This window comes from Kogia breviceps, chromosome 2, assembly GCF_026419965.1.
Source record: "Kogia breviceps isolate mKogBre1 chromosome 2, mKogBre1 haplotype 1, whole genome shotgun sequence".
In the NCBI taxonomy this organism is placed as follows: Eukaryota; Metazoa; Chordata; class Mammalia; order Artiodactyla; family Physeteridae; genus Kogia; species Kogia breviceps.
This window is the reverse complement of record NC_081311.1, coordinates 37,574,582-37,590,728: the sequence shown is the minus strand read 5'-3', so window position 1 is coordinate 37,590,728 and position 16,147 is coordinate 37,574,582. Positions and strand designations below refer to the sequence as shown.

Here is a 16,147-nt window from a genome sequence, read left to right as displayed (position 1 = left end):
GGGACTTGAGTAGCTCCAAATCTCTCACAGAGTAGCTCAAAATCTCTCACAACAGCTCTAGGAGGTAGGTTCTATAATTAACTACATTTTACAGTTGAGGAAGCCAAGCACAGAGAGGTTAAGTAACTTGTCCAGAGTCACTCAGCTAGTTAAGTCCCAAGTCAAGTTTGGGACTTGAGTAGCTCCAAATCTCTCACAGAGTAGCTCAAAATCTCTCACAACAGCTCTAGGAGGTAGGCTCTATAATTAACTACATTTTACAGATGAGGAAGCCAAACACAGAGAGGTTAAGTAACTTGTCCAGAGTCACTCAGCTAGTTAAGTCCCAAGTCAAGTTTCCCCCACACACCCCTCCCGGGGCAATCTGGCTTCAGCATGTGTACTCTTCCCTGATGTGCAATGAGGGGTACAGAAAACAGAGCCTTTGACCTGCTTCATGCTTTCCCAAGTCCTGCTGAGATTAATCTGGCTTTCTCTCCTGCCAAGCAGAGGCTTTGAATTCATGGCAGATGCTGTGTTTGACAGGGGAGGAACAGCCAAGGGAGGCCATTTGTTGGTGTTGCAGGGTTTGTAGCTCACTGGCATTTGTGAACATTACCATAAGCACCATCCAAATACAGGTATAGTATACACTACAAGACCTAACTTCAAAAACCAGCTCCAAATCCTAGTATTTTATCATCCGGAGCAAGTCACTTAACCGGTGCAGATACCGATTCTCCATCCATAACATGGAAAAATAATGATAATAAAAATTAAAATTACAAAAATAATAACTAATCTACATCCCTTAGAGTGTAACTGTAAGGAACAAGTGAAACAATGTGAGAAAGTTCATGCAAATGTGCATTATTTCGTTATTAACATTATTCTTCTTCTCTCAAAACTATCCAAGAAATTGCTCATCCTCTCCACTCCCCCAGTTCCACCCCCAAGGTATTAAAAACTGCTAAGACATCCTACTCTGAGAAAGTGTTCTGAACGCAAGTAATTTCCACATGCACAATTTGTCCTAAATGGGAAATTCCCTTACACAGTGAGGCATTATGACCCATTTCAAAAATTCTCTGGAAATGAGCTGTAACAAATTGTCACTATCCAAGATTTGCAGACTGCTTTTGGATGCCTAAAGCTGCTCAAAGCAACTAATAGTATATATTCTACACCAGTCTGTTCATCCCCCTTTTCTTTCTCTGCTCACCGTTTGGCTCATGATACTAACATACTACCTCCAGTGAGGCATTTTCCCCTCACTACCTGAGCTTGTGAATTTCACTTTTTATTCATGATGTAATCTTTAAGTCCCAGCATGGTCCTGCTGAGACAGAGGAGGAGGTGAAGCCAAGAGGGCACGCCCACTGGGAGGGAATGTGAGAAAATCAGAGGGGCATCCAGGCACTCTGATTGCGTCTTGCAAAGGTTTGGAGCACCGAAACATTTCTAGGGAGGTTCATTTGGCAGAGTATGGATATCAAGTCTTTAGATGGATTTTTTTCATCTTTAAACAAGATAGTTTGGTGCATATATTATGAGCCTAGAATTCCATGCAAAGCTGCCTTTCTTTAGATCTTTTGTCTAAACTGCCTTGATTTTTTAACTTTACCCTATCTATCTAAATGGTGTTCCAAAGATAAAATTAAAACAATTATGCAGCAGCAGAATGGGGTACATGATGGGTGACAGGTGTGCAGTCAGTTATAGGCACATTTACTGTCACAAGTAATCTATGAGAACATCTGGGACACAATCAATCTCCTTTTGCAGGTGAGGAACTAGGGATCTAGGGCCAGATTTCACTTTTTTCTTTCTTTGAGAAAGGAGTATGCAGTTTGCATGTACATCTTCATAAAGAAAAGTGAACATACAAAAATCTCAGATTGCAGAGACAATGTGTGATGGTCATTTGTATTAGATGGCTTTATGAAAAGGGGGGGCTCACTCATAATGCCTCCCCTACCTATCAGCCCCTTTAAAGCACACACTTGACTTACCAGTTTTGCAAAGCAAGGCACGTCACTAATTCTATTCATTCCCCAACACTGCCCTTTCCCCCCCAAATAATGCAATGATAGCCCAGTGTTACTCTCTCCGTAAAATTTTACAGAGTAGGTTTTCTGTTACACAGAAATCAACTAAAACACATCCAGCACAACAGTGTTTTTCCCTCTGTGAAATCTCTAGACCAAAACCAACAAACAGATCCCTTCTCCACCTCTTTTCCTACAAGCTCCCCCCCGCCCCAAACCTGCCACCACCAGATTCCTCTTTCCACAGCTGGGCTGAATACAGTCTGAGGAGCATCTGCCATCCCAGCTCCCTCTTTTCATTTCAGTTTATATCTGTCAAAACGCCAGTAAAAATGCCAGAAGCCAGTACTTGTTTGGTTTATGTTCTTTTTTACTTCTTTTTCAAGCATAAATAACGTTTCCTTCGAGTTCTATGAAAACAAAGTAAAAAGGTACAATAATCTTAGTCACTGTCCAGCAGGAACATGTTTCATTGTTTACAGAGTCAGAGATCAAATTATCCATAAAAATGTATTATTTTAGCCTAGTTCTAGGACACCTTCAAACAGAGTAAAATTCCTTGTTCTACAAACAAACCCTTTTAGAGCTTATTTAAATACGCCAGTGATTTTGGATACTTTATACCCAGAAATCAAGGCTATTGAAGTGAGCTAGAATTCCACATCAAGAATATAATTGTTGATATACAAACATTACATAAATTACTTTACTAGACTGTGAAAAATACATCAGATTTTCTCTATAAGTTTCCAGCAAATAAAACAAAAAAAGCAACCTCAAGTGTGTCTCTCCCAATTCAAGGGTGAAATGCACAATGTCTGAGGTACACTCACTCCTCACCACAGCACACACTACTATGCCAGGAAGGATGATTGCATGTCACTTGGCTCCAGCAGACCGCAGAGTTCCCAGTATTTTGTCCCAGTGTGTGAAATAAGGGGCGAAGTTGCAGGTAAACTGGGAGTGATGCAGGTCGTGGTGCTCCACACCCCCATACCACCCGAAAGGTACCAGTTTGTGCGTGGACCAGGGGAAGTAGTAGCCCGAGTGGTCCTCCACCGACAGCCAGATGTTGACCACGTGGAAGGTCAGGACAGTGAGCGGGTGGCACTGGAGCAGCAAGACATTCATCATGTCAAAGAAACCCAAGGAAAGCAGCTCCCCGACACTCATGTATTGCGTGGCCAGCGCGAATGGGTACGAGTGCTGGTGGTGCATCTTGTGGAAGTTCTGGTACAGCCAGGGCACCTTGTGGTGCAGCACATGCCACACGAAGAATTCTGTGTCGAAGAGCAGCAGGCAGAGCACGACGTGGCGGACCAGCTGGAGCAGCTCGGGGGCTTCAGGGGGCAGGAGGGCGGGGCTGGCCGCCCAGTGCAGCAGTGTCATGGGGAACACGAACACCACATGCTGGTAGAGCGTCTGCCCCACACAGGGCAGCAGCTGCCAAGCCGACGGCGAGAAGTCCGGGTGGATCTTGTAGCCCCGTAGCGCGGGCACCCAGGGGCACAGGACGTCCAGCACCACGAAGGGCAGGCAGAAGCCCAAGTAGGTGGTGATGGAGAAGAAGACGGGGAAGAAGGGCGACAGGATGAGGGCCTCCCAGGTCCTCAGGCGGTCCCAGAGGGGCTGCAAGAACAGCTGGCCGGAGCTGCAGAGGACGTGGAGCTCAGAGCCGTTGTGGCTGCTCATGATGAGGTGGTGTCTAGCAGCGGCAGCCGCTCAGGTCCTACCCACTTTTCTTAGGGCTTTCGGCCCCGCCCCGAGTGATGTCAGCCGCCTTTTTTCTCCCTTTCCCGGTTTCGGGGAGCTTGCGTAATTAAATAATCCAACAGAGTTGCGCTTAGTTGCTGTAAGTACTCATCTACAGCTGCATTTAGTGTGCTGTATTTTTATTTTTATTTTTTGAACATCTTTATTGGACTATAACTGTTTTACAATAGTGTGTTAGTTTCTCCTTTACAACAAAGTGAATCAGTTATACATATACATATGTTCCCATATCTCTTCCCTCTTGCGTCACCCTCCCTCCCACCCTCCCTATCCCACCCCTCTAGGTGGTCACAAAGCACAGAGGTGATCTCCCTACATCTGCTTTTAATTGGCATTCATGTATGCAGTTACGCAAAGGCACGCAGTACTTTCTATGCATGCAGGATTACGTTCTGATTTTTTTTTTCTTTCTTTTTTTTTTTTTTTTTGCGGTACGCGGGCCTCTCACTGTTGGGGCCTCTCCCGTTGCGGAGCACAGGCTCCGGACGCGCAGGCTCACCGGCCATGGCTCACGGGCCCAGCCGCTCCACGGCATGTGGGATCTTCCCGGACCAGGACAAGAACCCGTGTCCCCTGCATCGGCAGGCGGACTCTCAACCACTGCGCCACCAGGGAAGCCCCTGATTTTTAAATTTACGTATAATTTACACATGATACCATGCACAGATCTTCAGTGTAGAGTTTGACAACTCAATTCATGGATCATCACCATTCCCAAACAAGACGAAGAATATTCCCATCATCACCGGAAAGAGCTCCTTTGCAATCAATGCAGAATTACTTGTGTTTTTTAACACATACATAAAATTGCGTCTATGTGTTTTAATAAAGATACAAGTGTAACTGCATTAAAAAACAAAAAAAACTTTTAAAAGCCAGGTACCTTTCGTATTTCGGATCTTTTGTTTCTGCTCTCGCCGTATTGATCTAAGCAGCAGCGATCAGCAAACTAACCTTTCGCAGAGTTAACCGCGGGTCTTCGGCGGCGCGCGGCGGGCAGCAGCGCAGGAAATCAGACTGGCGGGACGGGAACCTCCTCCAGTTTCAGTGTCTCCGGTGAGGAGCTATGCACGCCAGCTCGCGGAGTGCTCCAAATCCCACCTCACGCAGACTCCCCTGGAGGAGCCCCACAATCTGGCGGGCGGGTCGTCCCTTCGCGGCGCAGCGCGCCGGGGTCGCCCAGACCAGCGACGGGAACCTGGAAGCACGGAGGGAAGAGAGGGGACCGCGACTGTTATCCTTTACTTTACAAAAAAAAAAAAAAAGAAAAAAAAAAGTCAAGGTCTGGATTTAACATCCAGAGCCTGCCCAGATCTGGCTAAAAGCCGCTGCATCTCAATTTGGGGTGGAAGCAGTGAAATCAGTAAACCACCCACTTTGAGGAATCAAGGGAATATTTTTGCATTCTGGAAGCCTCAGGGGAGGCTGCTGATTGAACAGATGATGTCACGCCCTCCCTACCTTTCCCTTGCTGGCTTCGCGACGCCAACTTGCCCCACACCCTTGACGCCTATTCCCCCAAACCATCCCAGGCTCAGAGAGCCCACCGGCGAGGCCACGCTCGCCTCTGCGTTTCTCCACCCTCAGCTGGAGTCGACTGGCCTGGACTGAGCCCGAAGAAGTCGGTACTAAGGAGAGCTCTGCTGGGTCGGGGCGGGGGCAGGGGGTGACCCCGGAACTTGCGTGAAAAGCAACCTCCGCGTTTGACCCGGGAGCCAGACACAAGGGGCACCTAGAGGATAGAAGTTTGGGACGGAAACTTCGAAGCCAGGAATCACTCCTAACCCTAGCTTTGCCTCTTCTTGCCTCACAGACAATAAGGTTGGGGCCAGCGCCTCTCTCCATGAAGCTTTGCGTATTCATATCACCCCTTCCTTTCCAAAGGGAAATAACAATAGTAGCCATCACAGGAGGCTACTGCAAGCATTAAATGAGAAAACAATAATAATAATGTTAAAGTTACTATGTAACGTCTGCCAGGTATTAACTAAGTGTTTTACTTGAAGTGATTTCATCCAGCCCTTAGAAGAGCAGGGTTTGCCATACTGCCAAGATTATTATTGCCATGGTCTTAACAGAAGTCAAAGTATAGTGCCTGGAACAGAGTTACAGAATGAGACATATTATTTTAAATGTGTACTCCACATTTTACCTAAAGAATAATTGAGGAAGTTTGCATTTAAAATCAAATAAAGTTATGTAAAGAGAAATAAAAGAACTAAAGCCATATACTATGAGGAAATAAGTACAACAAAAATATAGACCAATATATGGGCCTAAAATATATGCTATGTAATAGTCCACTTCATAACATATTAATATGATATATATGGGATGTTTTATGTATGTATACACACACACACACACACACCCCTATAATAGGTCAATTCATAATTCAGAACCTCCCTGAACTGCCACTAATGGAATATGGATATTCCTTAGATGCTCATTCTCTGGAACCCCCAGCCTCTGGCCCTACTGCAGCCTTTTTCATTTTTTTTAAACTCAGTTGGTCATAAGAATATTATGATATTCTGCTTGTGTCTTGATCAGATAAATGTTCAGAAGCAGCTTTGAGCTTCTTGACAGCCAATGTAAAAAAGGAAAGGGGGTGAATTTTCTAATGTTGCTTGGTTATCTGGATGGTAGCAGAAACAGGTACCATGCAGGCCCTTGGCCTCCCTGCTGGGAGGGTTTCTCCCAGTTAGCCAGCCTGTCCTTTCTAGGCTTCTCTTCAATCTTCCCCCTCCTCCACTGCTCTTTGCAGTTCACCTTTAGGACAACCCAGGCACTTTCTTCTTTCCCATTTCTGGTAGACATCACCCTACCTTTGAATTTTGTATAACTCAAGCAGCATCTCAGAGAGAAGAGGAGGGCTTCTTCTCCTTTACTTTTTTGGGGGGATGTGGGGGTGGGGTGGGGTGATTTTTAAAGAAGTTTATTTGAGAATTACACACTATTGAATGTCTCTTATGCCATTTGCTAAGCCTTCACTCTTGGGCCCCTCAATGCTCCTGAGGGACCATCAAAGTTCACTTTCTCAGACTTACAAATGAATTCTGCTCAGAAGTAAAATATCACTCAGATTTGCCCTCCACAGAAATTAAGTCAACCTTCAAATTTCCGTTCAGCACATGCTGTTCTTTTCTTTGGTTTCAGCTCTCATGCTTGAACGCTTTGGATTCTCTCAGATTTAAGTGGGTGGCTTCATTTGCTTAATTTGGATTTAGCTAATAGACTGCTATTAGGACTGCCTCCTCTGAGGCCCCAGCCTCAACCAACACGTTCTTTTCCTTACTTGGTTCTTCCATCGTCTATCCCTAAGCCTGTTAGAATATGCTCCATAAAACCCTGAGCAGCAAGACCTGAAGCCACAGCTTCAGCCTGCTTGGCCCAGGCTCTCCCCTCTTATTCGCAGCACTTGGAAGAACAGCCACCAGCTTCTCTGCCTTTCCAGCCCATGAAGCCCCCCAGGACAGAAGTCTGTGTCCTCCTATCTACAAATGCAATTGTCTTGGGGAAAGTGGTCAGTTAAAATCTCATCAGTTGTCCACTCTCTCTCATGGAGGATGCTGAAACAGTAAGCACAACATTTTGACCGATCAAAACCAGCATCACTTAATGGACCCAAATAAAATTGAGCCCTATTTAGCCTTAAGTGGTGCCATTTCCTGCACTAGCAAACATGCTCCTTTAAACACTTTAAACTTGCACAAAATTTAGTTAATGGCTTGCTAGATGAATAGGTCTTTTTAGGGCACAGAGTCTGTCTTCTAGGATTTTTTTTTCCAGTGTCAAGCATCATACTTTGCACATAATAAAGTTCAAAAGATATCTGTGAACTCAATGCCCATTTTAGAAGATACTGGCTTTAAATCGAGGCTTAAAAAGGAATCACTTTTTCTGGGGCACTGGTTGATATCATTTAAGTCTACTTACTTACTGGGATTACTGGGATGGTTTTCCATAGAAGGGGGTGTTTACTGACCTGTGATGGTATTAGGATTTTGGCCACACTATTTCTTGTGTTTCTCCAGTTGGTTTTGACTTCTGTGTATTTTTATCTTGGTGTGGTCTGACAGAGATCCAATTGCTTTTCTGAGAGTACACCAATCAGGTCTGTGCATATTTAACACAATCTCAAAGCTATTTGGCACCAACTCACCAAAAGACAACGTGTAATGCACGCCCCCCACAAGAAAAATATAAGATGTAGCTGGAAAAACCCTTTACCAATGACACAATCTCTTTTTTTTGCATGGCCTTTGCGATTATTTTTTCTTTCCATAATTAGGTGAGACTGTGTTGGCATCTATCTAACCAAAACGATTATTCCTGGGTATCAGAGATGAGAAGTGTTTTAACATTTTACAGCTGTAACACGTAAAAGTCATAGAGGGTGGAGCAAACTCAAAGATCAAAATCTAATCCCTCCTTGTAAAAATGAAGACTCAGTCTCAGAAAAGTCAAGACTAGCTAGGGTTCAATAGGAAGTAAGAGCCAAACTGAGAGCAGAACTTGGTCACTGTCAATTTCAAGGTAGGTACCTCTACAGGAGGAGTTTGGTGTTGGAGTGGGGCATCGGAGTTGCATTTATAGGGCAGTTTACAAAAGACTCAGAAAACAATAATTATCAACACCAAAATAGTAGGGGATGCTGATGAAGAACATGGGGGGGAGGGTATAAGCTCCCCCAGAGAGTCCTTGATGGCCTTGACACAGATGCTGATACATCTTTGGTTTTAAAAGTGTTTCCTTTATATTTTGATCCATCTGTGTCACGTGTAAGTGGGTGCTTCTACTGACATTGTTGGAACTCTCAACAACCTGCTTAAAATATTTAAAGCATATAAAATCATCCCCATTAAAAGGTATACCGTTGCCTGTAAAGCAGAGAAAATACTCACCTTACCCGTCAAAGGAGTGTTGTAAAGATCAAAGCCTTATGAGAAGGCTTCAAAACCCCCGAAAGGCACAGTGTAAAAATGCGAAGTATTTGTTTTACTACTACTAAACCAAGTTGGTAGAGAAGGTTTTACTTGTTTAGTTTGGAATTGATCTTGAAATCTGTACCTTGCACAGTACAATAAATACTCTTGAATGAATCACTGACAAACTTTTTAAAAATCAGAATTATGATAACCTGATGTCTTCTTTCAGGGGTCACATTTTGAAAATCTCTACATATGTCCAAAAAAAATGATGAATTAAAATTACAGGATACTTTAAAGGTATACATTTTAAAAATTAACACATTTCATACCCACAAACACAAAATAATCATTGTTTGGAGATAATATCAACAGTCTTAACAAGTGTGAAGCCTTGGTTAAAGCATTCCCCACTTCCTCCTCACGTCTGAGGTTCTGACCACTCTTAGCTATTACGCAAGTTTTTATTTTCATGTCCCACTTGGGGACAGGTATTCTTTGAGAACATTTTTCAGCCATTACGAATTAGGCAAGAATTAGTTATAATCCTGGACAGAAATGAACACAGACATGGTTGGTCTTACCAGTCCTCAAATCACCAGCTGACTCCTAAATCAACAAAGTTCTCTGCCTAGCCCAGAAAAGGTTAAGAAGCAGAGCCAAGAGTGCCCCCTTATGGCGAATGAAAAAAATGACTTCATTCTCAATTGTGACTTCATGTAGTGGCTTTACCCAAGTAAACACAAGATCTTGGAGTTCCAAGTTGACAGACTATTAACCAGTCTTCTCCTTGCCCTAGAGGTCTGTGGAGATCTTTGTGTTCTGCTCAAAAGAATATATAGCAAACCCAGTGGAAAAGAACAGAGTCAGAACTCCTCCCAACCTGTTACAGGACTTCTCAAGGCACAGGGTCCAATCTTGTTCTGCACTGTCAGCCAACGGTGAAACAGCTAGGGTTGTAAGGATATAAGAGCCTACACAGCTGCATCAGGAGCAAGAGGCCAGCAACAAAGGCAAATGCACTGTGTAATCCAACTGTAGCAAAAACCACCATGCAACATCTCCACCTCTGGACTGGCCCACATACTGAAGAAAAATCCCCAAAGAAAAGTTTGGGAAGGAGGTGAAGCGAAAAACACTCCAACAACAGGTGGACTCTATAGTGAATGTAGCCCCTGCTCATTCATTCCCGTGGTGTGGGTGGCAGATTTACTGACCACAAGTTCTCAAGGGCATCTGAAGGAGACTCCATGGCAGCAACCAAAGAAGGGAAACCAAGTCACCCACCTACGACACTGAAGCCATTCTCTGACGAGCTGTCTCCCACTACTGCTGGAAAACAGCAAACAAAAACATCCACTCACTGTCCTGTTCTTTCTGGCCCTGACCCAAGAATCTTGTACCTGGTTGGCCAAACCAGTTTGCCTTGGTCAAAGGAGAAAGAATTGTTCTTTCTTTAGGGGGACATAAGGCCAGTGGGGAGAGTGGCATCCTCCTGGGGACGTATATCTTTCGCATCTAGTACAATTTTACTCTTTTCTTTACAATTTCACTTTAGTCGCCATGAAAAATCAGATTCCACTTCAGACCCTCCCAGATGTTACTTGTGCATCTAATTTCATAGCGCTAAATGACAAAGTCCATCGCTTGTCACACATTCTGTCAGTCCGCATATATTTATTAACTCACTAATATTCCAGGCTTTGTGTTAGATTCTGGGCATACAGAGTATATAAGTAAGATATATCTTCAAGCTTACAGAGTAGTGGGAGAGATCACATTAGACCCCTAAATCTATGTTTTGGGAGCCCTATGGCATTGTCTCTGCCAGCTTTGGTTGCTTCATTTGTTCAAGGAGAGCATTTGATGGACAGTCCTTGAATCCAGGGTCCCACCTGCAGCCACTACCTGCAAATGGGGTCAATCAGGGCTCAGTCTCCACTCACAGGCTCGCTCAGTGGAAACTGCGGATTTCCAAACCATCACCCACCCCTCCTTAGGTTTAAGACCACTCTCCTCCCCATGGGAGAGGATCAAAGGTTTGCGGGCAGTTTGTTTGATTAAACAAAAAAAGCGAAAGCGTTTCTTATCCTAACTGCAGAGAACTGGGTATCTTCGACGGCATAATTTTCTTGGATATAAAAATACAAAACGCCTGGGAAAGGAAAACAAGTATATTTAGAGAAATTAAGCAAACAAATTTAACATGACTTGACAGTAAATGTCTCCAGTCTGGCGTTCACTGATACTTCCTCATTAGATTTATCATTTCATTATAGAGCCGCCACGGGGCATCCAAGCCCCAGATGAAGTCAAGATGCTCCCACTCAGGAATGTGCTTGTGGTACACCATGTTGGAGATCTGGGTCAGTAAGACATTGACGTCGCTGACATCCGCGAGCCAGTCCTGACCCCCGCTCCAGACAGCGGTCCGCACCAGCATGTCTCTCACATTGTAAGAGGGAGGGTAACTCTGTAATGAAAACCCATAGAAAGCTTTGTCTTTGTTGTTTTAATTGACAAAAATACAGTCCCCAGGAAACACTGATTAGTAAATCTGATCTGAGAGTCAGAGACTAAATTCTGAAAATCACTCTGTTTACTTTCCAAGTTGCTATTACCAGAACAAAAAGAAGCCTAACCCACAAGAAAAGAATACTAGCCGTTACAACTGCCAGCTGTCGAGTTGCTACCCTGTGCTGGGCAAGGTAACGAGTTTCATCCCCTGGGAGGAAGGCGTCATTCTCCCAGGTAGTTGATGCCAAGCTGTAGAACCAAACCAAGTGGTTGCGGAGGGGCTTTGGAGTCATACCCACACCTCCCTTCCCTCTGGGGTGTGACACAAGTCATAGAAATTCCCTAAGCCTCTGTTTCTTCCTCTTTAATCATCATCACATCTATGTCACAGGGATATCCTGATAATTAAATAAGAAAAACATGAGCAGAGTGCCTCACATTTTAGAGCCCTTAGTACCCAAAAAGTGGTCAGTTCATTTGTATATGGAAGAAAAGGTTTGGGCAATGCAATTTGGCCAAGGCCCCCCAGCCACCAGGTAACAGCCCGAGGCTTGTCTGACTCTTAACGTCTGTGTACCTGATCACTATCCATGACCGATGACAGAGATGACTATTTATACAGAGCCAGGGAAAGGACAAGGTCCAAAGCACGAACCAGGATGCTTAGGTTGTTCTAGAATTGACTGGGGGAAAACAAAGGCTACCTAGTCAACCCTCCCGACCATTTCCCTCGGCACCTGAGCCCAGCCAGAACCCTCGTAACTCAGGCTGGCTTCCTTGATGAGTTTTCAGGGCCCATTTTAATTCTAAAGACTCTGAAGACTTTACCTGGTTGTAATGAAAATAATTCTTGGCACTACTTCCCCAGTCGAAGGCTTGAAACTTCTGCAATTTAATAAGCTAGACAGAAGATAATTGGGGGAGAAATAAAGTTATCTAACAGAGAAATCTGATATAGCATCACAGGCTGAAAGAGTTAGCCACTCCCTCAGATACCAAGTTTACACCGATACCCAGATTCACTCTTAATTTCCAAACTGCAATTTAAAATAAAACGGCGTAATTTTGCTCTCCTTTCCTAAATGACTCACTTTCTCACTGTATGATTGGAAAGTAGCTATTACATGACACAATAAAGCAGCTACACATATGTGCTGAAAATGATCCTGGAACAGCACTGCATCCGTTGGATACACTTTACGCTGATGTTCTTTTATTGGAATTTGAATCTTAAACTTTTCCAAAGAGTTAACTATCTCACTTGGGAAAGAAATACATATTACATATAACATATGGATTAATATATTAACGTGTATTTATATGGATAAATATATTTATATTAGTATGCAAGTACATTAATTGTATATGTAATTATATTACATATAATCTCCACCATATTTCCTATATATCCATCCGATTTGACTAGTTATATTATTTAATATTTTACTAATTTCATTCAGTTAGCACTTTTTCTTGAGTACCAGTACCAGTAAAATCACCAAATTGTACTGCACACCGAACAATTCTAATCAGTTGAGGATACTAGAGCCATGAAATGATATTGTATATGAAATTTAAATGTATGCTTATTTAGGATAGCATGATATAAAAATATTAACAAAAAGTCACTTATTCATAAATTTTCAAATAATGCAGAGCCATACCTCCTCTATATCCCCCAGTTAAAAATATGTCAAGAATTAAATCCAAAATTGGCAAACCAAATGAATTGGAAACTGTTTAAGCTTTGGCCAGCGGGTGGCGCCTGGTAAACAGGAACCTAGGCATTCTTTGTCAGAACTGCCTTTGACTTCAGTTCTTATCAATTGCATAAAATTCTACTGTTTTATACAATAAACAACAGTGTGAGATGAGGTACTACAGGGGAATGTTTAGCATCTGCTTTTGCCATTGCAAATGACAGATATTAATACCTGCAGCACATTTAACAAGCAGAATAAGATGTGAATTTATAGCACCTGTTAGTGCATCTCTTCCCTAGCTCTAATTGCCGGTGAAAATATATCAATGAGACTTGTTCTGCCCCCATAGACAGACATCAGCTTGTCACTTTCTCACATATGTCTTTGGCTTTTATATAAAGCACCCAGAGTGAGTGTAGAAACAAAGAAAAGACGTGCCGGGAGTTCAGGCTAAACTTCAGATTTGACTTTGGTGCTCAGCGTCATAGGACTTCAAACTACGCCCTTGAAAGGGCATCTCAGAAGGACGGAAATGTGAAGAAGACTATTTATAGCAACAAAAACCTGCTAATAAGCTAATATCCAATGACAGATACTCGGTTAAATACATTATATTACATCAATATACACATGGTATGCCACTGTCGTAAATATAAATATAATACAACAGAAAGAAAAAATGTTTATACATAATACTAAGTGGAGAAAAGTCAGAAAGTAAAATTGAACATGCACTGTGGCTATACTTAAGTGGTAATCTTATTTGGATAAAGGTCAGGTGAAAATTCTTATAATACTAGGAGAGACCGTTTTTAAAGTCTCTCCTAATATTATAAGCATTTCCACCTCACCTTTATCCACATATGAATATTTTAAGTTTAAATTAATTTTAAACTATTTTAAACTTATTTTAAAAATTATTTTAACATCTTGCTGGTAATGAAAATGTAAATAGGTTCAAACTTTCTAAAGTACCATATATATTTAGAAGTCTTAAAGAGATGCCTACCCTCTGATCACTAAGTCTACTAAGACTGTATCCTAAGGAAGTGCTCTGACTAATGTATAAGGACAGATCTCTAATTCAAGAATATTTCTATTTATCCCAGGGCTTCCCTGGTGGCGCAGTGGTTGATAATCTGCCTGCCGATGCAGGGGACACGGGTTCGTGCCCTGGTCCAGGAAGATCCCACATGCCGTGGAGCAGCTGGGCCTGTGAGCCATGGCCACTGAGCCTGTGCGTTCGTAGCCTGTGCTCCGCAACGGGAGAGGCCACAGCAGTGAGAGGCCCGCGTACCACAAAACAAACAAACAAACAAAAAAGAATATTTATCCCAGAATGTTTTATTGCCAAAAAAACCTATCATAGTAATAATAATAATAAAAAATTCAAACAATAAAAAGTTGTCCTCAGTTACAAATATTTTTAAGTGTAGTTATTGACCTGGAAAAGCATTTTTGATTATGGCAGAGACTGCTACTTGCCCCCCAGTACCCATTCTTGCCTTCTTCCTTTCAGTAATAAAATTTCTAAAGTTTCTGCTAAGCACATGGCTGCCAGGGTAAGAACCATATCCCTCATGTGCCTTCTTCCTGGGGGCTTGAACTGCCATGAACGTGACCCAGTTTCAACCAGGCAGTAGAGGCCAGCGCCCCAGAGATGGCCAAGCTATAGTGCAGAGGAAACTGGGTCACTGCATGACTTCCTGGAGCAGTCACAACTCCTCCACAACTGTGTGCCACTGATGTCTGGACTGGATTCTGAGGAAGAAAACTATTTATTTAGATGCTGTATTTTAGGGTCTTTGATACAGCAGCTTAGCCTGTACCTCAGAAATACAATGTTGTTTAATCAAATAAAAAATAAAATGATTAAAAGGTGCATGTAGCATAATCCTTCTTCTGTAATGGAAACAATTATACCAAGAAATTATAAGATTGCAGTGTAAGAGTTCAGGACATGCCACCCCAAAATATGCCGCTTTGGCATAATGATTATTTTGAGTTAAAGGCACTTGAAAAACAGAAGATGTGAAGAGGACGCTGACCTTCCTTTTTCTTTCTAAAAGGAGAACACAAAACTCCCATGTGAAAGAAGCCCTCCCTATACCAGAAGAAGAAGCGTGCTCATCACCAGAGTCTAAAAGAGGAGGCTGAGAGAAATCTATACAAAAAGACCTTGTGAAAATAACTCTCACGTCTTGTTAAGTCTCCCCATATATTTTAGTTACTTTTCTAAAACTGCTACTCTTTGTTCAACTTAGTATATAGGCACTTAGGTCTAGCTACTTCTTTGGGTCTCCATTTTTGTGAGGGCTCCCATGTACATGTAAATAAAATCCATATGCTTTTCTCCAGTTAATTTGTCCTATGGCAGTCCCAGTCAGAAACCCGAAGAGGGTAAAGGAAAAATTTTACCTCCCCTATAATATGCAAATACTAATCGTAGTTATCCCTGGTGGTAGACATACGGGTAATGTATTTTCTTCTTTGTACTCACATATTTTTAAAATTTCATAATGAACATATAACAAAAATTTTACTAAATGTCTCTTACAGTGTTTTGAAGAGCCTAGCTAATGTATATTTTGCATTTTTTTTTAAGCAGCAGGTTTCAAACAATAGAGAACATCAGATCTTACAAGGTGCTTATTAAAATGCAGATCCCAGAGCCATATCCTCAGGAATTCTGATTTTCAACAAGTCTTGAGTAGACCCAAGAAACTATATTTTTATATAGCACCCTAAGTAATTCTGAACAGCACTGTAAAGATATGTTAGGACCGGCCTTCTTCAAACAGGAGCATGTAGCTGGGCTCTGGGCATAGCTGGCAAGGAAGGGGGCTAGAGATTCCGGAGGGTCTCTGAAACGTGTGAGGCTTATAAAGAGAAGAAGATGATTTGTAAGCTAAATTAAAAAAAAACCCAGTGAAGAACTAGGTTTTAGAACTTCAAGAACTGAATGCTAATTACTTATACAGAAGATCCATTTCAAAATTTACCATGAATAGAATGGCCTTTAAGGGCACCCCCAAACTCCCGCCACGGAAACCTCCCAACTTCACATCTGAACTGTAGCCCTCAAGCCTGCCAGCATCCAGGCCCCCCGCACACCCTCAGCAGAAGCCTCTCCCAGCAGGGACCGGGGCTGCTGCCCCAGCATGTCCTGGGTAGGCAGAGAGTGGCAGTCCCTGGC

General features: G+C 42.7%; 2 protein-coding genes across 3 annotated transcripts in view; both read right to left on the bottom strand.

The window, feature by feature from the left end:
• Positions 1-2,827: 2,827 nt before the first annotated feature.
• Positions 2,828-3,814, bottom strand: CH25H (cholesterol 25-hydroxylase). Its single transcript, XM_059054583.2, has one exon. The coding sequence runs from the start codon at positions 3,717-3,719 to the stop codon at positions 2,907-2,909; it is 813 nt and encodes a 270-aa protein (XP_058910566.1). The 5' UTR covers positions 3,720-3,814; the 3' UTR covers positions 2,828-2,906.
• Positions 3,815-10,388: 6,574 nt separating this feature from the next.
• The window catches only part of LIPA (lipase A, lysosomal acid type), a 105,359-nt gene continuing 99,600 nt past the window's right edge, over positions 10,389-16,147 (bottom strand). For both annotated transcript variants that reach the window (XM_059054576.2, XM_059054575.2), the window contains exons 9-10: positions 12,077-12,148; positions 10,389-11,204 (exon numbers count right to left, since the gene is read on the bottom strand). In XM_059054576.2, the coding sequence (XP_058910559.1) occupies positions 10,971-11,204; positions 12,077-12,148 (306 nt within the window). In that variant the 3' untranslated portion in view covers positions 10,389-10,970. The remainder of the gene's footprint in view (positions 11,205-12,076; positions 12,149-16,147) is intronic.

Coding starts and splice junctions, on each gene's coding strand:
- CH25H (XM_059054583.2), bottom strand. CDS start 3,719: ATGAGCAGCCACAACGGCTCTGAGCTCCACGTCCTCTGCAGCTCCGGC.